General features: G+C 42.1%; 3 protein-coding genes across 4 annotated transcripts in view; 1 reads left to right on the forward strand and 2 right to left on the reverse strand.

The window, feature by feature from the left end:
• Positions 1 to 88: 88 nt before the first annotated feature.
• On the reverse strand, positions 89 to 5139 carry shfl (shiftless antiviral inhibitor of ribosomal frameshifting). Its single transcript, XM_043235697.1, has 10 exons — positions 4986 to 5139; positions 4565 to 4703; positions 4373 to 4422; positions 4125 to 4163; positions 3929 to 3982; positions 3791 to 3832; positions 3525 to 3680; positions 3325 to 3428; positions 3088 to 3245; positions 89 to 1482 (listed from the first exon to the last, which is right to left on the reverse strand). Exons 1-10 carry the CDS (start codon positions 5010 to 5012, stop codon positions 1271 to 1273), a joined length of 981 nt encoding a protein of 326 aa, XP_043091632.1. The 5' UTR covers positions 5013 to 5139; the 3' UTR covers positions 89 to 1270.
• Positions 5140 to 5552: 413 nt separating this feature from the next.
• Positions 5553 to 12378, forward strand: zmp:0000001048 (retinol dehydrogenase 8). Its single transcript, XM_043229938.1, is given in 8 exon segments — positions 5553 to 5721; positions 6203 to 6326; positions 7467 to 7628; positions 7710 to 7889; positions 7984 to 8077; positions 9043 to 9131; positions 9134 to 9210; positions 9287 to 12378. Coding segments are annotated over 7 exon segments (909 nt in total). The 5' UTR covers positions 5553 to 5721; positions 6203 to 6229; the 3' UTR covers positions 9497 to 12378.
• notch3 (notch receptor 3) overlaps positions 10421 to 27276 on the reverse strand; it is a 29077-nt gene continuing 12221 nt past the window's right edge. Inside the window, exons 4-33 of one of the 2 annotated variants that reach the window (XM_043229924.1) lie at positions 26940 to 27275; positions 26233 to 26355; positions 25919 to 26152; positions 25684 to 25839; positions 25383 to 25568; positions 24318 to 24431; positions 23026 to 23139; positions 21510 to 21743; positions 21308 to 21418; positions 21013 to 21205; positions 20775 to 20920; positions 20303 to 20536; positions 20063 to 20215; positions 19726 to 19954; positions 19441 to 19642; positions 19159 to 19315; positions 18896 to 19080; positions 18632 to 18764; positions 17861 to 18115; positions 17647 to 17759; positions 17024 to 17550; positions 16399 to 16722; positions 16042 to 16190; positions 15724 to 15949; positions 15528 to 15618; positions 15274 to 15442; positions 14849 to 15153; positions 14606 to 14753; positions 14420 to 14517; positions 10421 to 14332 (exon numbers count right to left, since the gene is read on the reverse strand). In XM_043229924.1, coding sequence (XP_043085859.1) covers positions 12842 to 14332; positions 14420 to 14517; positions 14606 to 14753; positions 14849 to 15153; positions 15274 to 15442; positions 15528 to 15618; positions 15724 to 15949; positions 16042 to 16190; positions 16399 to 16722; positions 17024 to 17550; positions 17647 to 17759; positions 17861 to 18115; positions 18632 to 18764; positions 18896 to 19080; positions 19159 to 19315; positions 19441 to 19642; positions 19726 to 19954; positions 20063 to 20215; positions 20303 to 20536; positions 20775 to 20920; positions 21013 to 21205; positions 21308 to 21418; positions 21510 to 21743; positions 23026 to 23139; positions 24318 to 24431; positions 25383 to 25568; positions 25684 to 25839; positions 25919 to 26152; positions 26233 to 26355; positions 26940 to 27275 — 7136 coding nt within the window. In that variant the 3' untranslated portion in view covers positions 10421 to 12841. Of the gene's footprint in view, positions 14333 to 14419; positions 14518 to 14605; positions 14754 to 14848; positions 15154 to 15273; positions 15443 to 15527; positions 15619 to 15723; positions 15950 to 16041; positions 16191 to 16398; positions 16723 to 17023; positions 17551 to 17646; positions 17760 to 17860; positions 18116 to 18631; positions 18765 to 18895; positions 19081 to 19158; positions 19316 to 19440; positions 19643 to 19725; positions 19955 to 20062; positions 20216 to 20302; positions 20537 to 20774; positions 20924 to 21012; positions 21206 to 21307; positions 21419 to 21509; positions 21744 to 23025; positions 23140 to 24317; positions 24432 to 25382; positions 25569 to 25683; positions 25840 to 25918; positions 26153 to 26232; positions 26356 to 26939; position 27276 lie in introns of both variants that reach the window. The other variant, XM_043229915.1, reaches the window with a different exon arrangement.

Here is a 27276-nt window from a genome sequence, read left to right on the forward strand (position 1 = left end):
ATGTGATATGATTACTCATCAAAGCAGTTACACAAAGACAACATTAGGTAAAAGGATGATGTAACAGAAAAGACAAAGTGCTCATAAATCATCCACAATTCCAGATTTTTATTTAACATTATTGTTAAACACATTGTCTGTCTTTGGCCTTTTTTTTTTAATCCCTGCAGATGTCCCTGAAATCTTCATTAGAGTTCGCCATGCAACTCTTATGTGTGTATGGCAGCTTATGTAAGGCTGATCTGTTTTGCTCATCAGGAGCTGTCTGCTTTTTCTTCGTAAGTGCCTGTATTTGTTAGTTGTGTGAAGAGTAGTCTAAAAACGGGGGATTACAAAAATTTGAACCTGAGAAAGAGAACAACTAATGTTTTGAAAGCTAGAAAATCAAATTATTTCTTAACAAATACTTTTCTTAGGTTTCGTGTAAACTTAAAGACTAGGAAACACTATACAAAAAAGGTCTCGTTTGTTAACGTGCTAATGCATTTTCTAACATTTGAAAAACTCTGAAAAGGTATATTTTACAGCATTGATCAACCTCAATGTTAATGAAATATTTTCATTTTAGACCAAAGATGCAACTTTTGAATTTAAACCTGACTGTAAATGCTTAGATCAATCCTGACATTAGTTAAGTAAATATTGAATGCTTTAAATATTGTTTGTTGTTAATTCCTAGTATGTATTTTCAACAATGTCAACAAACTGAACTTTATTGTAAAGTGTAACAGATTATTCTTATGTGGCTTTTTATGATTCTATTAAAGACAACATAACAATAAAAATATGAGGGGGAAATATACTAACTTAAATATACAAATAAACATACTAAACTGCAGTATAATACAATTCAAGGAATAAGGAGAGGAACAGGGTATGATCGACATTTAAAGAAGTATATCTGGGCTTTGTATTCAACATGACATCACAGTGCTGCCAAATGCTCTAGACTCTGATTGGCTGACGGTCATTTCAACTATTTCCAAGTTTCATGTCACGTCAGTAAATCGTCTGCATCACTGAAAACCACAAATGCTCCCTCTTGGATACACACCGCAGCAGGGGGTCAGTCATTGCTTATCTGGATTTTATGTTTGGTGTATGTTGCACTGTGTTCATATAGCCTGCGGTACATTACATATTTTATTCAGTCTGCTTATAGCCTTGATGCATTGGTTACTTTGAGTGAATTATTTGCAATTACATCAAAGGTTACATGAGGTTTCATTCAAAGCAGCAGCTGAAGTGATTCAGCGGTTTAACTGCTGCTTCAGGTGCTGCTGTCAGAGTCTTCGTCAGACTCTTCTTCAATGTCATCTAGAATGAGCTCATTGATGCTTTCTATCAGACTCCCCTGGCTCAGGCAGGTGTTGACGGTGGATCCGCTGCTGATGTGAGCGGGGCTGGGGTAAACCACGCGTGGCTTCCTGTTCTTCTGTCTGCTGTGTGGGTGAACGCATTCCGTACCAGGTACATGGGGCTCTAGGTAAGGCAAATGTGCAGATGGTTATATCCATGCAGTTCGGTTTGAAATGTGCAAAACAGGTATGATAGGGCATTCTTAATGAGACACAGTGGGGTCCATAAATCTAAGAACGCCTGTGTTCACAGAATTCCAAAATAAGAAATTTAAAGTTTTTAATTTTAAACCCGTGAGCATATATTGCAAACCGAAAACACATAAATGTTCTGATGCACAATGAACGGCAAATATCTAAATCACTAATTAAATGTGTTGATGTATAAACGTGTGATTTTAATAAATGTCTGAACTCGTATTTTGCGAGACATTTCAGATGTTCTTGCTTTTAATTGATTATCAGGTTTTACAGAAACTTGTGGAGTTTGTACAGCTTCATTACAGCTGGTATTAAAGCAATATATTGATGGTACATTTTTGTACTTTAATATTTGGATTTACAAGCAGCTCTTTGCTTGTCAAGACAATTCATAAACTTGTGGATTACTATAGATATATTCTATATACTATTTATTATTTTGGTGTTTTTAGCAGCTGTTTGGACTCTAATTCTGACGGCACCCATTCACAGCAGAGGATTTATTGTAATGTAAAATTTCTCCAAATCTGTTCTGATGAAGTAATCATTTTCACCAATTATAAATTAAGGTAAAAATGTACTTTTAATGTAATTTGTAATGAACATCCTGTTTGAAATTAGACATTTTCAATAGAACAAAAGCATTTATGCTAGTGGTCTCAGACTTCCCAAAGATGCTGGATATTTACTCTGATTACATTTTATGTTAAAATGGTGATCCATACCAGATTTGTTGGCATTTTTATAATATAAAATGTTAACTAGCATTAAGTTACTGTGTCAACACAAGACCTGACCCTGGACCACAAAATCATTTTTTTTTTTTTTTTTTCAAATTGAGATTTAAACATCATCTGAATAAATAAGCTTTCCAATGATGTATGGTTTGTTAGGATTGATGCAACTATTTGAAAATCTGGAAAAGGGTGCAAAGAATCTAAATATTAAGAAAATGGCCTTTAATGTTGTCCATATGAATTTCTAAAAAATGCTAATCAATCCTAATCAAATTATTATTTTTTTTTATAGATTTACAGTGAGACATCTACAAAATATTTACTTAATGATTTTTGGCATAAAACAAAATAAATAATTCTGACCTATACAATGTATTTTTTGGCTATTGCTACTTGTTACCGGTTTTATGCTCCAGGGTCACAAGTGATTATTTGGTTATTTACCAATAACTTGCACATCGTGACATCAGTCAAAAATTAAAGTCAAAGTCTTCTTAGAAGCGGAGCATACTTAAAGCGGAACAAATTTAGATTTCACGTCAGCTTTTAAAGAAAATGAATGGTACGATTGAAGAAATGAGCTGTAGCCACACTTAACTCTGCAGGCCCTGTGTTGATCTTATGGCTCAATACAAAAGGTAACGTGGTTTGGAAGTTTACAGATTTTAACATCGCTTTTATCGATTGATATATGTGCTCTGAAAAGGATAGAATTAAAGCCTGCTATGACGCTTTGAGATTGTGCGAGACCTCTAGTGGTCTAGTGCTTCTGTCAAACAGCATCAAATTACCCATTCGATTATAACAGTCTTCAGCAAGGCAGCTGTGCTGATTTCTGCTTCTAGGCCCAGGCATCATACTCCTCTTCCTGGGTGGCAGAATCTTTGAGGGGAAAATGGCTGAGCGACAGCCATAACAAGGCGAACGTCCATCCATCCGCCCAAAACCCCTAACAAAAACATAAATTGTTAATCCTCATCGCGTGCAACGAAAGACGGCGATACAGTGCAGCGTAAATATCATCTTACTTGAAGGTCCGCAAACAGTTTGGACAGTTAAACTCTGCTATACCCCACATTTTGTTGGCTGGCACAGGATCGTACTTCCTTTTGCATCGGTGACAGCGTGACACCTTTAACAAGCCAAGTGCACACGGATGAGTGCTAAATATGGGAGGAGCATGGGGTGGATGTGTTTTAATCATGTAACGTGTGGTCAGACGTTATACCCTTTTCCTCTGAGGCACACGTCTCCACCAATCCCTGTCACATGACTCGCAGGCAAACTGATGTATGACAGAAGGGATCTGGTTTTCCTGAGCCTGGTCAAACATTCGTTTGTTTTCCTCTGTTAACGGCAGAACTCGTAGACGTGCCCCGAGCTCCTGCAAGCATGTCCGTGCACGTTAGTGTACTTACAGCACATACTGTTAGTGTACTTGCACACACTCCGTGCCATATTGATAATTCAAGCAAACAATGCAAAGCAACTAACCGCTATATCGGTATCATCATTGTTTTTTTTCTTGCCCGGTGCCTGAAGCGAGACGGAAGTGATGCAGTAAGACCACAGTATAACACGATATTTTATTTATCCTGTAAATACTCATCCATGATGGAAGCTCGTTCTTACTTGCGCTGAAAAACCGGCACCACTGGATCCAGATGACCTGGTGGGTTTTTCTTCCTATAAATTTTTTTTTAGGACTATCACCATTATACAATTAAAACTGTTAAGTAAACAGCAGTAACTGGTACTTTCATCTTTTGTGTGTGTGTGTAACAACAAATCACGTTTGCAGGGTGTTAGGAGATGGTTGGGGTGTTACCTGTTGTTTTTCATCGGCTGTGAGCTTCATAACCACGTTCTACAGGAGCGCAGAGAAAGTGTTGATGAATGACACAGATTTGACCCAAGCAAGCATATGGGCAGCTGTGTCACTCTTAATATCTTTGCGTTAGATGACAAATGGCTTTCTTTTAAATGCTAAATCCGACTTGGGTTTTGCTACAAGATACACCTACGTGCTCTTTCCATAAATTTGCATAAATTGCTTCAAACTCACTCGCACCATACCTTAGCTACGGGGTCGTTATTCAAAGCCGACTCGTCTTCCTCGTCCAGCTCTGCGTAAACAAAAAAAAAAACGCAGCAAATAAATATGTGCGGTCAATGCAAACGTAAAAATATTAAAACTATACAAAACTGGCCCGGTAAATAATACGCTTATGAGACATGACTCTTAAGAGAAAAAGAGTTGCACTTTACCCCTGTCGTTATCTGCCAGGGCGACGCACATTGCAACCATACGATGGTTGTTTCCATAGCGTCGCATGAGCAATACCGCCTTGTCGATTTCAATAAGTCCATGAAACTTCTCTCTCAATCGCCTCACACTTTTCTCCAACTAGGTCAAGAGGTGGTAAACGCAATTGCATTTATCGATCTCTATTTGAACAACAACGCTGCGTAAAACTGAGTGAGATACTCGCGCGTGGCCTTTAAAATTAATACAGAGGTGATTTCATATGCAAGGAAAAACAATAAGCAGTTAACCTACGTACAAATATGCGCTATGACAGCTGAGGAAGTTACTGCACTATACTTCCTTTTTAATAGCGTGTCATATTGTATCCAATAAAATGTACGCCATTTAACTGCATGTTTATACGAATAACAAATACCGTACCTCCACTTCTTCACGCATTCGACTCATCTCTCTGTCTTTCGGTGTAGTTTTAGTACCTGTAATGACAGCGCTAAACCTCTTACACTGTGGCACCGTTTCCTTTAGCGCTTTCAGTATGTTGGTGTGACATATCACTTTCAGTTTGATCAAAAATACCACATCGTTCGTGACCACTAGAGGTCACTAGAGAATTTGGAGTCGCGGAGTAATTCGGATCTCTTGAATCTGTTCGCTAAAAAGAATTATTCGGAGCATCGAAGCCTAAATTGATTTTTTTTTCTTTTTTTAGCTCCGTTGGTTTTACGATGCTTTTGGGAAACGCAGTAATTCACTTACAGATAACGTCGTGGCGTCATGTTGATTGGAAGAACGATTTAGACGAGGATAGTTCACAGACGCCAATTAGTTTACGCATAAAAAGGAACAATAGCTGTAGCTGAAATTGATGTATTTTAGGATTTCCAAATGTATTTTTTAATAAACGCAGGCTTCACGTTAGCATTTAAGTGAATCTCATAGCATTAAACTGATTCAAAACAATAAATAAAATCGATTACCATTGCTGTTGTTATTATTTGTGTGTTGTTGTTGTTGGTATACAGACTCCAAATCCCAGGGTCCTCAGAACGCGACCTGTGCACGTGACTTGTTTCCACGGTGCCGCTCTCGCGCAGAACTCAGGCGCTCCGACTGAAAGGAGTTTATGGATGACAAGCGGTCTGTCAGCAGGACGCAGGTCTGTAGATGCTGCAGAACGGACAGTTTAGCCGCGTTCAGAAAGTGCACGAGAAGTTTAAGTTTTTTTTCACGCAGTGCAGCTGTCGTCAATGTCATTTTTGAACTCTTAATATTAAAACGTGTTGACCGTAACACATAACAGTTGTCATGCGATTTTAGATGTGAAATGTAACATCTCTACCGACTAGTTAAAACATGAGGCTCGCTGCCGTGCTGAGAAAATCGGATTAAGATTTAATCCGTGGTCCAGAAACCTTATGGCGTTCTGTGCATTTGTTTTCCCCGTTAAATGTTCACCTATTCGCCTTAATTTAGGGCTTTTGTTACAACATAGCCTCACCTTTGTACTTTTAAAATCTTGTAAATGTACGTGACTGCCTACTGTATTTACACACGGCTTGTGATTCTAAACAAAAAATTGGCTATAGCTATGGCAGATACAGTGTTAATAAAATATCATGCTTTGTATGTGGTTTCAGATTACATGTCATCCTTGATCTGAAGTTATGGGAACACGGAAGGTTTTGGTGACAGGATGCTCCTCTGGAATTGGTTTGGCACTGGCTGTCCGTCTTGCAAAAGATAAATTAAAACGCTTCAAAGGTAAGATGGCTACATATGCAAGATTTTTTTTTTACAGATGTGTATATAAAGTTTTGATAACATACAAAGCAACTCTTTGAAATACTGTTCCTTCAACGATAAATAGAAGAAATAAGTGATGCGGTATTAACACAGTAACTACCATAAATGAACATGAAGCTGAGATTAATGCATTGTAGCACTCATCTGAATGTGGTAGTTAATTATTCTATCTAATTAGTAGCGTCTATTTTTTTTTCATGCCTCCCCAGTGTACAGTTTAACAATTAAATAATTGTATTTCTGTCAGTACCACTATCGTCAAAATGAGATACTGGCATAAAGATTGGTTCGGCGGAATGGTTCTGTTCTGTGCGTGAACTCCATCCATGCAGCATGTCATGAATGAGCAGGAAGAGCAGCATTAATAACCCCCTAGGGCTAACAGAACAGAACGAGGCGGATATCATTAATGTACTTAATAATATTTAAGTGTGACCATTCAAGATATAGGAGTCTGATTTAACAAGAAATATCAGAAAGCCAGATACCGGCTGTGCAAAAGGAGGAGTTGGGGATGGAGGGTCATTTGCTCCTGAGCAAGTGGAAAAGCTGCCGATTAATACTGAAAAGAGCTGCACAGGTGTAGCTATAGGTAGTTGTGATTTATTCGAGCTTGACTTGCGTGACCTGCCAGAACTAAAGCTAACACTTCATTTCATTTTGATTTTTTTTATCAATAACTTTTAACATAAAGCCACTTACAGAATCAATAGATATTAAATGTAATAAATTGTTACATTAATTAGTAATTTTTTATTTATTTATTTTTTTTGCAGAACTGATAACTTACTATGGACTGTTTATATTTTAATTCATTTGTTTTTTGCATCTTACTCCTGTGGTCAATTTTCTGGTATCCCTCTCAACTTAACATTTATATCATACTGGAACATTTTGAGTCATCACACACACATAAACACACACATACACAACATAATACTTAATTATAGCTGCTACAGTGTTAATGTCATATTACCCATTTGCTCCTGTATGATTATTTATTAAGGATGGACAGAACACTTAGCTAATTAACAGCTATAGATGAGGTAACAATGTTGTTAATGTCACAAGTCTTAGTATTTATTATGCTTGAGTTAGTTGTGGCCACTATGAGGGACCTGGATAAGAGAGAAGCTCTGGAGAGAGCAGCTGGAGAAAGCCTCAACAGATCCCTGGAGATCCGGCAGCTGGATGTCACCTGTGAGGACTCCATCAGAGAGTGTTTGAACAGCTTGCCAGATCGACGAGTGGGTGTGTTAGGTGACATTGAGAGTTTCCTTTCCAACAAAAATGTTTTTCACACATACTGTTTGATTTAGACTCCACCGCACTGTTTTGTAGTGAATAATGCAGGTGTGGGTATGATTGGTCCTTTGGAGTGTCAGAATGTAAGTGCTATGCAGGAACTCTTCAACACTAATTTCTTTGTGCTGGTGAGACTGGTAAAAGAACTGCTCCCTGACATGAAGCGCCGTCAGAGCGGACACATCGTAGTGATGAGCAGTGTCCTGGGCATCCAGGGTAACACCACATAGCTCATTGATTATACATTCAGCACAAAGAATCATAAAATTGAAAACCTATTTTTAAAGTACCCTTCTTTTTTTCTTTTCAGGATTTCTTTTCAATGATGTATATGCTGCCTCTAAATTTGCTGTAGAGGGTTTTTGTGAGAGTCTTGCTGTGCAAGCTATGAAGTTCAATGTCAAGTGAGTACACAATGATCAAAAGGGCTAGGGTACCTAAATATGGTTAGTTCACTTTTGTTCAGATGGTCAATTGCATGTTCCATTTTAGTGTGCAGTTAATATAATATTAATGAAATAAAAGGCCACTTAAAGTAATAGTTTACCCAAAAAATAAAATTACCCCATATTTTACTCACTCCAAAGTCATTTAAAGTGTTTTTGACTTTCTTTCTTCAGATGAACACAGTTTTTTCTAAATTTATCCTGGCTTTTCCAAGCTTGGTGATGCTGGTGGATAGGGGCTATTATTTTGAAGCTTTGTGAGTCAGATATATCTGCAGGTACTGAGTTCTAAATTACTGTTCTTATGAAGGATATCATATACAATGAGGATGACTTCGGGGTGAGTCAAATATGGGGTAATTTTATTTTTTGGGTGAACTCTTCTTTTAAGTGAATGTACACTACATAAAGAAAACACACTTAAGTACCCTTTTGTCACACTTAAGTGTGTTAAAGTCATGAAAGTGTACTTACGTATGCTTTTTAAATGTGCACTTATAATGTATAATGTCAAATAAAAGTATTACTTTTAAGTCTTTTATTCATGCTTTAAAAAAAATTGCATTTATTATTTTAATTGTAGGGTATCATTTGAGATAACATGTAAAGGTTATATTTTAAATGTGATCAATTGCAATGCCATGCATTTAAGCTTCCAAAAAACATTAAAAGAATGTACTTTTTGTAAGCTTAACTGCATGTAAAGTATAGAATTTTAAGTGTTATATGCTTTTTGTGTCTAAATACCTTAGTTTTTTTTTTTTTTTTTTTTTTTTTTTTAACTGTAACATAATATAGTGCATTTATAAAAACCGTATACCGTATAAAGACATATAAGCCATGGACCATAAACCCTATATTATGTGTTTCATAAATGATCCAATTCATGCACTGTAAATATGACTTGTATACAATTCTCACAGGATGACATTAGTGGAGCCAGGCCCAGTTGTAACTGAGTTTCAGAAGAAAAGGTATGAAGAGGCAGAGAAGATGGATCTCTCGGAGACTGCATCTTCCATCAGATTTACCTGCCATATTCACATAAAATTTTCAACTCAGTTGGGCAGACACCCGAAGAAGTGGCTGAGGTGATTATGTTGATGAGTTGTTCTTTTTTTCGTTAAAGCTACCTGCGACAGAAAATTGTCTTTTTATTTCTTACAGCAAACTCTCCAGCTGATTGTGTCCAAAAAACCCCCATTTCGTCATCAGACCAATCGTTTGTACATGCCACTGACTGCCATGAAGCATGCTGACCCAACGGGGCGACTGCCCATAGACGCATTCTACAAAATGATCTTCCAGCATGACCGCATGTTCAGTGCTACTCTGAGTATTCTACGCATACTTCACAGGGGAACAGGTGCTGCCTAAAAAGCTCTGAGGTAAAAAAAAAAAAAAAAAAAAACATTTCAAAAGCATTTCAGAGTTTTAAAGCCCCAAAATAGGTCGTGCTCATTGAATATGAAAATATGGCCAAACCACAGATAGCAAAAAAAATTCACTACTTGATCACTACCTATCATGAGCAAATACATAATGTTTAGTTGCAAACTGCAGTGTGTAATACTCTAGTGTCTTTTTCATTTTGTAATGGTTTTTCAACAGTCAAGGGGTAACTTACTTGCTCGTGTTTGCCCTGGAGCACATGTACAAGAGACTGAAGACCATTCAGTGCCCGATAAAGTCATGACGTTTTGTTCTTGCTTTGAAGAAGTAAAAGAATATTGGAAATAAATTGACATCTAGATGCTGTTCTACTTCACACTACCGTGAGGTTTAGGTTAGATAAATACGTAAATATGTTCTGTGCTGATAATACAGTTTATCCAGTATAAACAGCAGCTGCCACAAACATGCCACATGCTGCGATTTGCACTTTCTCTCTCTTCTGAGGTGACAAAGCAGAAGCTAAGAAAGTATCCGATCATTGCCATGTAAATATATTTGGACCAGTTATGCAGTTCACCGACATACTATTATGATCTACAGTAAGTCAACATTTGTAGTGGATCAATAATCAAAATTGCCCTAAGACAAGAACACATTTTTGTTTTAGGACTATTTTGATAAAAGGTTTTGATCTACTTCAACTGTTGACTAGTTTAAGTATATTTGAGATACTGACCATTGAGACTATTTGAAAAATTTACATTTTTTTGGCGTAGAACATTTACGTTTTAGTGAATTTAACCCTGACAGGTTTGTCAACCAATCACAAACACCTTTATCCACAATCCTACTAAATGCTGGACTCGGAATGCATGGAAATATAAAAGACAAATAATAAGACATTAGTGAAATGTAGTTTCTACCGCTTTATTAGAAGTAACATATTTTACAACTTTGTCTGTAGAAAGAAACTGTGAAAAACTGTTTATATACAATGATTTTAAACTACTTTTAAACAAGTATAGGAAATTAATAATGACAATAGAAAATATCTATGGCTGTTCTAGTTATGCAAGACCAATACACAGTCACATCCTCACCTTAATAATGCTAATACAAAGTACATTTACTTTTTGTTCTTTTTAGTACATATTCATTTTTTAGAAACATAAGACTTCTCATAAACAAGTAGACCTAAACAAGGTGAAATATATTTACAAAAAGGTACTGAAATTTCAAAAATATCTGGAGAACTGTATCAAGAGAGCTGAAAAGTTCTGAATGAAAGGAAGACTTAGCTGGGTTAGCGAAGCTTAGTAGTACTTATGTAGGAAAACAAAGAGGTCCAGAATGTGCTCCAAAACCTCCACAAGCCTTGAAATGTGGTACATGAAGATTTTACAGTTTCATAGATGCACACTCGGTATTAAGCACGAATACTATTTGAAAATAATAATGCATGGCTTTATGTGCCATAATTCAGTGAAATGGATTTATTCCTCTTGGTGATAGCAAGAAAACAGCTGTCAGTGTCATCAAATGCAGGTCTTACAGTTGGGCAAATTGAAACGAGATGAACATATGGACATGTTACAGAAAGCCAGGGGCATCACTACATGGTAGCGTTTCCCATCTCACGCCTTCTGACCAGACACGACAGATGTCATCGTCTAGGCTGATAGGGTGGGAACTGCTAAAGATGCAGACAACGCTGCATGCTATATAACACCTCCCTGAGGAGTGACAGAGCAATAGCAGACCATTAGAACCCAGTTAGCCACGTACCCAACTCACAACACATATGCTTACTATCCAAACCAAAAGGAGCTGGAATATGATTAGACCACATGGAAATGCTGGACCTGAGGGATCAAATTACATTAAACTAAATCAACCACGCTGCCTTGGCTTCGTAAAGCCCCAGAGGAAGACTTTCTAGTGGTCAAGTGTCAGCTGCAGCTGTTCAGTATTGAAATGAAGTGCTTGTGAGGGCTCGGGAACATGGCGAGATCAGTTTTGCAGTGGTCAGTGGCTCCACGAGCGTGGGTTGGTGGGTACTGATCAGGGAATGTTAGAGGAAAAGGAAGTTGGCTGTCACCGAAGAAGTGACGCAGAGCAGCAGCCTAATAACACAGCTTAATACATCAGTGTTCCACAGGTAACTGTGGATCCAAAAATGTGGTTATAAAAAGACAGAAAACAAATTTACACAAGGCAAGACTATAAGGCAGTGACTGGCTGGGATTTTGAGAGGGAACGTGTAGAGCCTTGGCCAGCTCTGGCCAGTGTAAGTCGGTGAGGTCACTTAAGAAACTATGTTCAGTAAAATAATTTCCACTGATACAACGCTGAAAACATTCTAAACACTGGCCTGTTTTAGAGAGGCGCTTTTATGCACTGTTGTTATAAATTCTGCATTATGATTTCAGGGTTTTCTTACCGCATTTCTCTCTCTCTCAAGCTTTTCCCCTCGAAGTGCTTCACAGATGCCCCTCTACATTCATACAAATACTTTTACAAAACATATAAAATAATTTTAAATCAGAATATTTCACTTGTATTGGTCTCTATATACCTCTGTTTTCATGTGCCAATCTGTTTCTGAAAGCTAGACTAAATAAATATCCCTAAAATTTGTAAAAATTCTAATCTCATTATGTGTGTGTGCGTGTCACTTAAAAGCCCGGGTGTGTATGTTCTGACTGGATCAAATGCTGCTGATGAAACTGGGGCGGAACAGGCTAACTAAGCAATCATGAGTTGCTCCTCTTGTAACAGTAGTGACATGGAACCTGAGGAGACCTCACGAGTCCCAGGTAATATATTGGGAATAGTAAGGCAGTTGTTATGGGGGTCGCTAAAAACAACAGAGACAGAAAGAGGGTGAAAACTCCCCCAAGGCAGTTTGGAAAAAACATAAGACAATAAATAAAAAGAAAGGAATTTCCTTCAACATTTCACTTTTCTCTCAATCTATTTTTTTTTTTTTTTTTTTAAAGTTTGTTAGTTTCAGGAGTGTCCCCAAGTCTTTGAAATGAAAGACGTGGTATTCTTCATATACTTTTTTTATAATTAAAAAACAAGTCCATCTGTGACAGAACGTCTTACTTCATTAAATTGTCTTTTCTTTTTAAGACAACACAAATTTCCCTTTAACTTTCTTTCTGCGGACACCAGCAGACGCTCTTCTTGATGCAAAACAGTCAATCCTAATCCAATTAAAATCTTGGAAATGGGCTGACAGGTAAGTAAAAAAACAAGCCCTAGAGTGACTTACGTCAACTCTACTCTCTCGAAGTCACAAACATTTAAGGTAGATTGAGCTGCTCAAGCAAACACCTGCATCTTTCCATTGGACTCCTGGACGTGCGAAATCTGGGTTTGAGCAGGAGCCGTGACGGCTGGGCTAGGGGTGGAGTCAGACCAATCAGACACACATTGAGGGGAGGGACTGGACCAGGGCTCTGGAGACTCTGGAGAAGGGGTCAGATAAGGATGTTCACTGGGCACGTGCAGGTAATGCTTGGGTGTGGCATCCATGGCAGAGCTGTAGCTGTGCTGGGAGGGCGGTGTGGGGTAGTCCTCCGGGCCTGCGATGCTAACACTCGCCTGTGCCGGGGGTGCCTGAGACGGGATAGCCTGTGCTTGCGAAGCCTGAGGGGCTGCCGAGGCCTGTGGGGGCTGAGTCTGTGGCTGCTGTGGCTGGTAGAAAGCTGGAGGAGGCTGTGCCTGTTGTGGGGTCGGGGGAGTGGAGGAGCCCATGCGGGTGAGGTTGGGGTTGGTAAGGGCGTGACTGTGAAGTTGCTGCGGCTGCTGCTCTGCAATAGGTGGCAGTTTGACCGGGCTAATAGAGGGTGTGTTGGAGACTGGTGTCGGCTGCAGAATGGGCTGCTGGGCATTACGGAAGACCTGCTGCTGGTGCAAGAGCATGCTACTTTGCTGCAGCGTCGGTGTCTGAGGGATCATGGCTGCTTGGCTACTTGCTGGATGCATAATGCTGACCATGGGCTGACTGCACTGAGAAGATGGAGGCATGCGGTTGTGCCAGTCAAATGGCACGCTTACTGGACTTACCAGGCCCATGTTGAGGCTCATCTGGCCGGCATTCAGCACGCAGTTGTGGGGGCCTTGGTTGATGCCACCTCCTTGCATGGCCACTCGCCCCTGCATTGAGAGCCCAGCATCGCTCAGGTCGCTCAGCTGAGCTAGGGAGACTGCAAAAGGACTGGTGCCGTCCAAGAGACTGCTGTGCACCATTGGAGTGGTAGGTACAGACATTGAGGAGTGGAAAAGGCCGGGTGAGGGCATGGCGGCCGGTGAGGTGGGATTGGTGACATAGCCGGCGTTGCTGGCACCTCCGCGTGGTGAGTCCAGAGAGTCGACTGGGGAGAGTGTGACAGAGCTCTCAAGCAAAGCACTCTGCATATCCAATGTGAGCCGTTTGTTGCGTCCTTTGGCTGAATCTTTCAGGCCGGTAGCATGCTGCCCACCTATGCCTTTAGCCCCTGGGCGACGGTTCTTCTTACCCTGCGGGGTGCTCTTCAGCCCTTGAAGGAAGTTGCTGGGAGGGCACATGAGTGGTGAGAGGGTGTGGCTACCAGACAGGTGATGACCTGCCCCAGGATGGCCCTGTGGACTTCTCACAGTGTTATATTCATCCAGTAGCTGTACAATGTCATGGTGCATGCGCTCCTGGGCAATATCTCGAGGGAGCCTGTCCATGTGATCTGTTATCTCCCTGTTGGCAAAGTGAGCCAACAACACCTTCACAGCCTCACAGCTACCTTCTCTGGCAGCCAAGAATAGCGGAGTTTCCTCCTAAAGATAGAAGATGGATGTAAAAATTAACAACATGAGTAAACTACATAAATCTCTTTAAACACAGAAAAGTATATGATCGCATACCTTAAGGTCCTGCATATCTTTGTTGGCACCGTTCTTCAACAAGGCAACTGTTGCTTCAACATTGTTGACTGCTGCTGCCCAGTGCAAAGCTGACTTTCCTGTGGAGAGAGAATGAAACCATCAGAAATCCTGCTCCTGCTGTAAGGTTGCATTAAGTCTATCCTTTTTATTTTCTGTTGCATTTACCGATTTCATCAACAGCATTGACATCAGCATGGCAGGTGATCAACTCTTCCACCATGCCTTCTACTGCCAGACGGGCTGCAAGGATCAGAGCAGTGGAGCCATCGTACATGCGTGCATCCAGGTCTGTGGCACGGTTTCTGATCAGAATCTGCAGAGGCGAGAATATGGGCACATCAGCACTGACACTGTATATAAGTAAATCAGATTATTAAAACACATTTAATTGGTTGTAGGTGACTTTACCTGGAAAACCCCCTGGGCATCAGCTGCTACAGCTGCATGCAGAGGTGTGCGGCCTGTGTTATCCTGTGCGTTCGCATCAGCCCCAGCATCCAGGAGTCGTTTAGCTGCATCAGCTCGGGCATAGCGTGCAGCCAGGTGCAGAGCCGTCTCTCCAGTGCGGTCGGTCTGAGCTGCAAGCGATGCTCCCTGGTAAATGAGGTCGGATATGATGTTGGCAGAACATTCTTCTGAATCATCATCTTCAGTCACCTCTGGCTCTAGCCCACCTCCACAGAAGGATGCCAGCATCAGGGGTGTGAAGCCATCTATAGAAAATGACAATGTTTGTAAATGTTTTGAATACATTTGCTATTATTGGAACTAAACTTTATCTTTGCAAGGCCACTGAACAGAGGAGTAAGAGTAGACAGCAAAACATATCGTACCAGGGCCTCGGACATTGACATCCATGCAATCGCTATCAAATTCTCCTTGCGGAGGTGTTAAAGCCATAGAAGGTGGCATGCGGATATCTGCTGCTGCCAAATGGTGCTGTGTCCACTGTCTGCTGTCAACTGCTTCCTCACCATCTGACAGAATACTGGGCTCTTCCACCTATACATAAAAAGCCAATGTTAAGATCATAGTGTTTCAATAATTTATATGTATAGGCATTGTAAGAGAAATGATAAATGGTCACCTTAAGTCGTTTTGCCTCTGGGCAATCTGTGTCTATCCACTGGTCACTGTGATCTGCCAATAGAGACTCTTCCACTGTCTTTGGCATGTGTCTGCAAAGAGAGTGAATGCTAATTAGTCTTTTTGAAAGGGATATTTCAATGAACTATACTGACAGTAGTTATTTTAAAAGCCCTAATAATGCATGAAAGACTCACTTCATGCCCAGTGAATCTTGGCCTACAGGTTCTCTGCGGTTTTTGTTACTGCTTGTTTCCTTCTTGAGGAAGAAGCCCTCCGGGAACCAGAGTGTGCTGTGTTCACGTTTGCGTCGGGCAATCAACATGCCCACCATCAAGATAACCAACAAGAAGAGAGAAGCTACCCCTACTAGCAGTAGCTTACCCCATTCAGTAATTTCATCAATTATTTCTCTTTTTTTAACTGAAAGAGAATTGGAGACGATTAGTATGATTATCAAATACACAGAACTATGCAAGTAGGACAATTAAGTTTGTGTAAGTGTGGATACTTACTGCGCACTTCTTTCAGGGGGTATGGGAAATTTAACATCTCCCTAGCAGACAAAGCACCTAGGTATTCTGCAGCGCTGTTAGCATTGCGGAAACAGTCATCTGAACCCTGGGAGCAGAGCCTGTTGTCTATTTCCAAGTATACAATAGACCTGCAGAAGAACAAGAGTATTTAAGGCACATTCCTCATTAGTGAAATTTTTTTTATTTTGTGGGAAAATGTTTGGCATTGTCAATATTGTAGCGATGCATGAAGCACCATTCACTAAGATGCTACTTCCAAACAATGCTCCAAGTTCAAGAAACTCGAATTTGAGGCGAAAGAGCATCATTTTGATTACTTCAGTTACAACAACTTACCCAATGACCTCGTGCTGAGGTTGAAGCTCCCGTTTAATGCGTGTCTCACGTTTATAGGGTCGGATCATGTATTCCCCATTTTGATCGAGACAGAAACGCAGTGTGGTGCGCAGTATTGCACTTAGTTTCTGTAAGAAAGCAGTCTGTGTCCTTAGCAGCTCCTCGGGAGGCAGCAGAACTACAATAACCAGGACGTCTTCTGCAAGGTTTTCAGGAATCTTCTCTGCACAATCCAGTCCATCCCAGCCACATTCTTCAGTATTGCAGCCTTGATCGCAGAGCCCATCTGCATAATGGTCTGTACAGTACGTCTCATAGATGGGGCTGAGGGAAGAGAGAGTGTGTTAATGAAAGACCATCATAAACAGCCTGGTCCACCTTTATATTGTAGATGGCTTCAACTACCATGTACTTGCATTTTAATTTGAATAATTTAGTACAATGTACTTATTGTGTACATGTTTGTACTAATAGTTCTTAAAAAATACCTATATGATGACCCTAACCTTAAACCTACTCAAACCACCAAACCTTACCTGTACACAATAAGTACTTTTATTTTTGATCTAAGTACATGTGACCAACAGTTCTGTTAAGTATGATCAAAGTTTAGTACAAGACTTACTTGCAGACTTTCTCTTTGTTCTTGCAGTCAAAGTTATCATAAAGGCACTCTGCATTGTTGCAGAACTCATCGCACTGACTATTGTTGAAGAGCCGCCAGCAGCGAGGGTCCGAGCAGTGTGCCCAGGGATTCACAGCCAGAGAGCAGTCCCCTCCATCCCACTGGCAGGCGAACGAATTGCACTCTTTATCACACACATCGTCCTTGGCCTTGCCATGACATTCAGGAATAGGGCAAGGAGGAGGAAGTGGCAGCAACCTGGCTTCCTGCTCACATTGCATGCCTTTCCAGCCATTGATGCACTGGCAGTGGAAAAAAGGGAAGCTGGTTTCTTCTGTACACAAGCCTCCATTGCGGCAAGGTTTAGAGGAGCAGCCCTCATTGCTGCGGTGCTGACACAGCGGCCCACCAAAACCCTGGCTACAGGTGCAACGTGCCCCTCGTGAGGTGAGAGTACAGCTGCCACCATTATAGCAAGGCAGCTCTTTGCAGTTCATGCTCCTCTCGCAGTTAGCACCTGCATATCCCTTTAGAAAGAGACAAGGAGGAGTTAAGTAGTTGCTTTGGACGTTTAACAGGAAGAAAACAAGAAGACCATAATGATGTAAGGTCTTGATACTCACAAGCTGACAGGTGCAAGTGTATCCCAGTGGTGAGCTGCCGGACAAGGAGCATACTCCTCCGTTCTTACAGGGCTGAGACTCACACACACTGAACCTATTCTGACAGCCTCGTCCTAAGACACAATGAAGTGAGTTTTTTTTAGGGACACAGTTCAGTGTTGTTCAGTGTATGTAAATCACAGACACATTTTTTCAGTTGTTAGACATCCCTTACCTGTGAAGCCGGGTTTGCACACACACTGGTAATCATTGGGCAGCTGTATGCAATCCAGGCTGTTGGAGGGGTTGCAGGGGTTGGAAAGGCATTCATTAATGTCTCCCTCACAGCGTTCTCCAGTGAAGCCAGGAGGGCAGTTACATCTGTACCCTCCAACCCTGTCCACACAGGTGCCATTATTTTGACACTTAGGCATCCCACGAGGCCATGAAGGAGTTGTACAGTCATCCTCATTTATCTCGCAGAGGACCCCTAAAGGATCATAATAAAAATATTACGTTGACCTTTATTCCAACCTTTGTCTAAGTACACTACCATTTAAAGGTAAGGGGTCAGTAAGATTTTCGTTTTGAAAGAAATTAATACTTTCATTAAGGGTGTATTAAATTGACCAAAAATGACAGTAATGTATAATGTTTAAAAAAATTCTTCATAGAATCGTAAATAAATATTATTCTTGCAAAATAATACTCAGCAAAACAGTTTTCAACATTGATAATAAGAAATGTTTACTGAACATCAAATCAACACATTATAATGGCTTATAAAAAAAGGGAATAATTTACATTTACAAATACTTATTTTAACGTGGAACAACATTACTGATTTTTACTGTGCTTTCGTAAAACAAATAATTTTACTGATCCTAAAGCTTTGAATGGTTTTGTATATTTTGATTCTTGCAACTGAGGCTGAAAGACTTGATTCTTTGAATTTTTACGGAAGTCATGTATTTATTTACCGTGATTTTTAGACAAAAATTCTTACCTAGTGTGCCTGGAGGGCAGGAGCAGATGTAATGTCCCACCAAATCAATGCAGGTTCCTCCATTCTGACATGGGTGAGACTGACACTCATTGACCTCCCTCTCACAGTTGTTTCCCTCATAACCAGGCATGCACTAAAGAAAAAGCATTTAGTTCAATATCAGTTATGAAATATCTTTAGTTCTTTATATTCTTTAGATAATTAGAATTAATGCTAATGTGAATAACAATATATGCTATTTGTAGCAGGGGTAAGATGACTCACATCGCAGGTGAATCCTCCCATGTAGCTCCTACAGGTGGCACCATTGAGGCAAGGTTTATCCTCACAGTGATCAAACTGGGACTCACAGTAGCTGCCTGTGTAATCTGCAGGACATTTGCAGTAGTGTGTGTTGCCAGTATTGACACAGTGTCCACCGTGGTGGCAAAGTTCATCCGTTTGGAGTCCTGTGTGAGAGAGTTTTGACTGTTATCAAGGAGAAGATAAACTATTTATAAAATAAAGTCTTTTGCAAAGTTATATACCTCTCTTTCTGGCAGCAACTTCACAAGACACTCCTGGGATGTCACAATAACGACCTGACCAGCCTCCCAAACAGTCACATGTGAAGGAGGCATCTTTCTGCCTGCAGCGACCACCATTCTTGCATGGGTTAGTAGGCCTGCACCAATCAACTGGATACTAAAGAGAGATAAAAAAAGAGTGTATTTAAAATAAATATATAAATAAAAAAATATATATGCAAGTTTTTAGGAAAAATTGCAAGCAATGTTTAGGTTATGGTGTGATCTAAAATTAATTAATACCTGGCAACGTGGGCCAGCGTAGCCTTTAGGGCATGAGCAGCGATATGACTCGAGGGCATCTTGACAAACTCCTCCATTAAGGCATGGCTGAGAGTCACACTCGTTCACCTCATACTGGCAGTAATCTCCAGTGAATCCTGATCGACAGTTACATTTGAAGCCGTTGATCCCGTCAGTGCAGGTGCCTCCATTAAAACAGGAGCTAAAACAAGGAGATTATTTGTTTATAAGCTACTACTGGCTACATATTTCTTTTATGAGGTATGAGTGACTTCACAGACTTACCTTTCAGTGCAGTCTGGTATGTTGGTCTCACAGAGCAGGCCTGTGAAGCCAGGTTTGCAAGTACAAGTGTAGCTGTTGACGTAGTCTGTGCAAGTGCCTCCGTTCTTGCAGGGGGCGCTCTGACACTCGTTTACCTCGGTAGCACAGCGAGCCCCTTTGAAACCTGGCAGACAGCTGCAGCGGAATGAGTTTACTCCGTCCGCACAGGATCCTCCATTCAGACAGGGGTCTGACAAAACCAGAAACCACCATTAGATCACGCCAACAGTGCCAAAGTTGGACTATATCATTTGTGAGACCAGCAATAAAAACCTGGTTTATATTTAGTCTGACTCACTTGGTGAGCAGTCGTTAATATCGGTTTCACAGTTGGGTCCAGTGTAGCCAGCACGGCAGGAGCACACATAGCCACCCGAAGTATTGGTACAAGTCCCACGGTTTTTACAGGGGTTAGATGTGCATTCATTTATGTCAATGGTACAGAACTGACCTGTGGAGGGAAGGACCTTTGAACTTAGACATTCTCAGTTCAACTCAATTCGTATTCTCTTGAATCAGAATGTGTTTAGGGACTTACCCTGCCATCCAGGTTGGCAGTTACACTGGTAGCCTTGGTAGTCAGGTGTGTGCATACAGGAACCATGATTGGCACAAGGATTGGGAGTGCAAGGTGTGAGCAGTTCTGCACAGGTGGGTCCACTATAAGGTGGCTCACAGAGGCATGTGAAACTGCCGACTCCATCCATACAGGTACCCCGATTTAGACATGGGCTAGAGGCACACTCGTTGATGTTTACCTGACATAAGTTACCTGAGGATGGGAGACAGCTATCAGAATGTAGCTTTTGGCAAGAGGAGTGGCATTTTTAAGAACTTGCAGTAGGAGGAGTTTTAATGCTTTATTAGGGAAACATTACACCATTTCAGTGGTAGAGGTTGAATTAGATATGAGAGGACGGTCTGTTCTTTTTGGTAGAACAATGTGTAATGAAATCTGTTTTTGTTATTATTGTAATATACATACTGTGCTAACGTAATGTATATCTCACCTCTAAAGCCTTGCCGACACTTGCAAGTAAAGCCATTGAGCTGGTCGAAACAGGTCCCTGCATTCTGGCAGGGGCTAGGCAGGCAATCATTCCGGTCTAGGTCACAGTTCTTACCCACCCATCCAGGCTCACAATCGCATCGATAGCTGCTGGAGCAATGAGAACAAGAGTCAGACTCAAACCAAGTCTTTGTTAATTATATTCCTGCTGATTTTAAACATTAGTTATGGAACTATACCCGTTAGGATCATCCCTGCAGGCCCCATGCAAACATGGGCTGCTGGCACATTCGTCTACTTGTGAATAACAGTAAGGGTCATGGAAGCCTTCAGGGCACTGGCAATGGAAGCCATTCTCATCATCTACGCAGGTTCCTCCATTGCGACAGGGATTAGACTGGCACTCGTCAATCTCATCTTTACATTGAGGCCCTGAAAGGAAGAGAAGTTTACAGTGAGGTTTATCCCTGAATTTGAGAACTTGCTCTAATTTGAATGAAAAAATTTTGGGGTGGAGATCGCTCCCTGTCTCACCAGTAAAGCCAGGTTTACAGACACATTCGTAGCGATTTATGCCATCTTTGCAGATTCCATAGTCACAAGGGTTGCTAGCACAATCGTCAAAGTTGATTTCACAGTTAGTACCTGTGTGAGAAGCAAAAACCCTTCTTTAATGTAAAAGACAAAAACCTGAATGTAACAAATACTGTTGATTTATTGATACATCCTCCCTCACCTGAGGTGCCATGTTGACACTGGCAGATATACTTGTTGACTAGGTCCACACATTTGCCACCATTCTGGCAGGGATTGCTGTGGCACTCGTTGAGCTGGTTCTCACAGCGGTAGCCAGTGTAGCCCGGCTCACAGTTACAAGTGTAACTGGCAATGCCATCTATGCAAGTGCCATGGTGGCACGGGTCAGGCTTGCAGTTATCAATGTTACTCTCGCACAGCCTTCCCTCAAAACCTGAAGACAAAGAGGAGAAGTGAAGGTGTGAAACAGCAGAGAAAGGTACTTTACTGTAAGCCCAACATCTCAAGGGCTTAGCGGAGAATGGAGAGGTATCAGATTTGCATAAAGTCTCTGCTGCTCTACAGGTTCCTGTGTTTGTGGTTCTTGCCTGTCAGGAACAATTTCCCTTCTGCGGACCATTACTGCACAAGCAATTGAGACGAAAACGGCATTGTCCTCATTCCTACTATTTCCATATTCTTACTGTCTGCTCACAAAGTCTGCATGAGTGATTCACTGCCCTTTATTTGTGTTTTTGTCTGGGCTGTAAATACTTCCTTGGTTTCGCTTGTACCCTTTATCCTTCTTTACCAGCGCCCCCTTGACTGCTCCCCCCTAGCTTTTTTGGTCTGAAAATGTCTCTGCTCTTTCCCTGGTCTCAGTTTTTTCTCTTTTCTGTCTGCTACCTCCGTTTCCTTCTTTCTCTCTCTTGTGAAAGGTTCTACAGTTTGGAGTCTCTGTTCCCGTGGTTTCCATGCCGACAGGCTGTCAAGGCAGTGGCCTTGTGAGGAGCAGGGCAGGGCTGGGCTGTGGTGGTGAGATAGAGAGAGAGAGAGAGAGAGAGAGAGAGCCCTTCACAGGCCTCACAGACCTGCTTTTGTCCCCTCAAGCAGCAGGACAATACCCTACGTCCCAGCTAACGGGACAGCTCAGCAGAGGGGAACTGGAGCACGGAGAATACCAAACAGCAGGCTGCTTCAGACAATACACAAACTCCATGTCTGCGCTTTCTGAAAGCCTAGTGACACACACGCAGTAAGTACTGTACCTTCAGCCCAAAACACTCACATTTCAGTTCATGCTTATTTGTTGGATAAATAAAAACCAGAAAACCAGAAACCCTACAGGCCATTCCTACAGGCACAACTACGCAAAAGTGAATGCTGGGAGCTTTGGTTGTGCCATACGGTGCTGTGTGGGTATGCATTGTGGGTTAAGGATGAACAGATGTCGGGGTGATGACCGAGCATAACCCCCCTCGTCAGCAGCTGCTGGCCTTGGTGACCCTGTGACATTGGGGTCTGTAGGGCAAAGGAGGGGGATTTGGGGCTTTTCGCCAGCCTGTCCAGCAAGATGATCATAGAAACAAGAAGCTTTTGACCCTGAGATCACTATATTCAGGTGTATGGATCTAGTCAGCGATGATGATTTTGACTTTGAACCCTGAAGGGCTCCACAAAGCTTTTGCACAGCAGGCAGACAAAATCAAGAAAAACATCCTCATTTATCAGCTTACCTTCAGCGCAGCGGCATTCATACCCATTGGGACGGTCAATGCACTTGGCTCCATTTTGGCAGGGAGTGCTAGCGCACTCATCAATGTCGATCTGACACATGGTGCCAGTAAACCCTGGGACAGGCAAACATAGGGGTTAGAGGTCAGTCTGAGGCAGAAGAGGTGAGCTCCACACACTAGTCAGGTCATTAGGTTCAGCTTTTGGGGGCAGTAGAGCTCAGTCTAGTTGGAAATGTCTGCACCTTGGCTTATTTGAAGCTACAGTGAAATTGAGATTTCAATAGAAGGTTCGCTGAATCTCCATTTGAATTTATAATCTTAGCGGTGTATTTCATTATTAACATAAACTGTGGCTTCATTCTCCTCCAGACTGTTGATATTTGAAGCGAATACTGGAGTTATCCTGGGTTTTTATTCTCTGAATCCATTCAACAATCACAGTCTAGCCTGTACTACATTTGTAAATGTTTTTATCAATAATATTCTAGATCTAATCTGTGTGTGTGGACAATTTTCGAGAACTATGTCTAAATATTAACTGGCCTATTATATATTTCCAGACATTAATCAAGTTCTTCACATTTTTGCAGTGATTAAAATGAAATTATCTGGAAAATGAGCAGTTGTGTAGGCACTAAGGGGGCAGCAGGCCTTAAGTGCTGACTGTTATCCCTTGTCTGGGAAAACGTGCTAGTAAGTACATAAAAAAGACTGGGGCCCCACAGAAATGTTCATTTCTGCATCTTTAGAGGGTGTTGTGTTGATTAACAGTGTTATGATGGGATCTATTTTGATGCCTAGGGCAGAAGGTTAGAGGGGGAGATGCTAGAATTGTTTTCTTCGAGGCCAGCGGCCCTCCCTCTCTCCTTGCACAAACGCTACCGGCTCAATAGCTAAATGGGGGGTGTGGGGTTGTCTGCCCCAGATGTAAATTGCAGACATGGAAAAGAATCTCATTAGCAGGGCTGCTGTTCCCCCCCACAACCTCTATGCAGAGGGAGACGGGTGAGACTGCTGTCCCTTCTCTATGGACAAGTTGAAGAGAGGAGGGGTGCTTGTGTAGAGGGGCCACAATGGTGTCTTTGTTTGGGCACGCAGTTGCATAGCGCTCGAGACCTCACTCTAATGAATAATTACGCAAAAACTCTATCAGGCTAGGGGACCAAGTTGGGTTTGGCCTGATATTACAAGAAACAACATTGTATATTAAGTGACCACACAAGTAAACTTTCTGGATCCTTTTGATGCATGCCATTGATCTGGTAGTGCTGTGAAAATTGCATGTTTCTTACCTGGCTGACAGGTGCAGGTGAAGCCATTGACCATGTCTCGGCAGATGCCATCATTTACGCAGGGGTTACTCTCACATTCGTCGACATCCACCTCACAGAACTTCCCCTGATAGCCTGGTAGAGAGACAGCCAGAGTGAAACATAACTCTAACCCTCAATGCATCTCAAACTGCAGTTTCTCACAACACAGGGGCCCTCAGACGTACACCAAGCTGTTCTGCTACATTGCACCCTAGAGCAAGTTCATGTTGCTGAGGAAATGGAGAATTGCTCAATCTATGCAAACTGGGGCCCCTGCTTTGACTAAGAGTACCACACCCTACTGTCCGCAGGATGCCCTGTGGTCATCTCTCCATTGAGAACACGCATGTTCTATAATCAGCAGAGTGCTGCTCTTGTGTGTCACCCCATTCAGGTGAAACAGAGTGTGGGCCGGGGCCATAGCACTGACGGCGGCATGGAATCAGAAAGAATTGGCCCCTCCACGTGAGCCAGGGCCAAGTCGGCGATGATGAGGAGGGTGGGGAAGAAGAGGTGTCTGCCGAATTGAAAGGGGTACGAGCAGAAGTGGGGGGAGGGGATGAGATTGCTGGGAAAAAGTTTGCTCTCTCTCTATGTGCGAAGGGCGAGGAACGGAGCACAGAGGGGCCCCATTGTTCCACTCCATTCCCACCACTCAAGATCTCATTATAATTCACTGCACACTCCTCCCCCTCTCTCCCAGATTGCCCAATACACCCCGCTCCCAGCACTGATTTGTATAGTTCCCCAAAAAACCCAAAGATGCATGTTGTGCAAGGTACTAGTTTTTGCCGAACGTGTGCTGAAGACACAAAGTAAATATTGGTCTGTGGTTTTTCTGAGTTACCCATGTGGAGCTTTTACATTTTAATTAATTGCTCCTCAAATGACCACTGTGTGGTAAAACATTACATAACAAAACCTTCTCTCGCCTTTGCATGTTTTCTTAAGTAGGTCTACACAGTCATACAGTCTGGAAGTCCACATTAATTAGAAGCAGATTTAACGTTTTTGAGTAGGTCAAGGTCAAGTTCACTGACATACCAGGCATACAGATGCATGTGAACTCGCCGATGCGGTCCAGGCAGGTAGCATCATTTTGGCAGGGCATGGACAGACACTCATTGATATCAATCTCACAGCGAGGACCGGTGTAGCCCCGTCCACATTGGCACTGAAATGAGCCCTCTGTGTTTACACACTTCCCAAAATGCTCACAAGGGTTGGCACCTGTCACACAAAAGAAAAAGAGGAGTGAGTTAATACTCTACTGAGAAAGACTAAAATGGGAAGAGACAGAAAAAGTCAATGAGAGAGGGAGGCATTCACAATGCAATAAATTTACCAATGGAACATTCATCCATGTCTTGGTTGCAGGCTCCACCAACAAAGCCAGCAGGGCAGGTGCAGATGGCGCGGCCGTTCAGAGGGTTAGTGTCACACACTGCCCCCTCATTGCAGGGGTTACTGACACAAGCATCATCAAGATGACAGAGCAGACCTGCAGGGACAGCAGAATGTGACTCTGAGGACAATGGACAAAACCTAAAAATAAAGAGTGATGGTGAAGCCATTCGTACCAGTTTTGCCCACTGGGCACTCGCAGAAAAAGGAGGCTACACGGTCATGACACGTGGCCCCGTTGAAGCAGACAGCCATAGCACAGTCGTCAATGTTCTCACTGCAGTCATCTCCAGTCCAGCCATTGACACATACACAGGTATGTCCTCCAATAGTGTTAAAGCATGTACCACCATTGTGACAAGCATTGGGCTGCATGAGACACTCGTTGACATCCTCAGCACAATACTGGCCTAAGGACACAAAGACCAATGTTAAAAGTTATTTAATTAGAAAATTAAAAGTAAACATAAAGAAAAAGGTGTGTATTTACCTGTCCACTCAGGCAGACACTGACAATTGTACGTGTTGACACCATCTACGCATTTCCCACCATTCATGCACTTGTTTCCAGGGCAGTCATCTACATTCTCCTCGCAGTTGTGTCCCCTGAAGCCTAGGTGGAGAAATGAAATGATATGACACAGGAAACAGGGAGGTCTGTTCTATTCCTCACTTTCCCAACACACCTAATAACTTTCACTAAGTCCTGCTCCACAACTATTGATAAATTGATGTACAGAGTAAAGTGAGCAGTAAAAAGGTTCAGTGGGTGTTAAGTGTTTACATATTCTCACGGTGGTTCCCACAGCGGCAAAGCCAGGACCTGACAGAGCTCTGCTCTAGAGGGCCATACTCCCTGCCATGTTTGCTTGTTTTATAATCTCTCACGGTTTCAATGACTTCCTCTTTGGCAAGAGACATTTCCTGCTTGCTCCCCAGAGGGGAGCAGAAAGGCCATAAAGTAAATTCCTACCACAGCAGCTTTCTTTCTTCCACGCTTTGACTGTCTCGCTCACTCATTCTGCCGTGTATCCTTCTCTCACTCAGCCTGAGCTATTTATAGCCAAGCATGAGGTATCACTGCCTGGAAAGTCCAGAGGCTTTGGGAAACCCCCGAATACGACGGATAAGAATGTGTATGGGAATATGATAAAGGGTGTGTGTCTACATGAATGCCTGTATAATTTTTGTTCGTACCTGGCAAGCAAGCACACTCGTAGGTGTGGTCACCGGTCTGATGACAGGTGCCCCCATTGAGACACTGTGAGGGGGCGCAGGGCTGGGTGGGCACCTCACATGTCCTCCCGCTGTACCCAGCAAGGCACTCACAGCGAAATGAACCATGTGTGTTCATGCAGATGCCACTGTTAAGGCACTTTCCGGGTTTGCGGCATTCATCAATATCATTGCGACAGTTCTTGCCCTGATACCCAGGTGGGCATGAGCAGTTGTAGTGATTATTCCAATTAGTGCAACGGGCACCATTGGCGCAGGGATTTGTGGCACATGCATCAATCAAGGAACAGTCCTGACC

Source organism: Puntigrus tetrazona, chromosome 3, assembly GCF_018831695.1.
Source record: "Puntigrus tetrazona isolate hp1 chromosome 3, ASM1883169v1, whole genome shotgun sequence".
NCBI lineage: Eukaryota > Metazoa > Chordata > Actinopteri > Cypriniformes > Cyprinidae > Puntigrus > Puntigrus tetrazona.

Coding starts and splice junctions, on each gene's coding strand:
- shfl (XM_043235697.1), bottom strand. CDS start 5,012: ATGAGTCGAATGCGTGAAGAAGTGGAG. Junction 3,429..3,524: donor GTGTGCCTCAGAGGAAAAGG/GTATAACGTCTG, acceptor GGCTTGTTAAAG/GTGTCACGCTGTCACCGATG. Junction 1,483..3,087: donor AGACTGTTATAATCGAATGG/GTAATTTGATGC, acceptor TGCCTTACCTAG/AGCCCCATGTACCTGGTACG.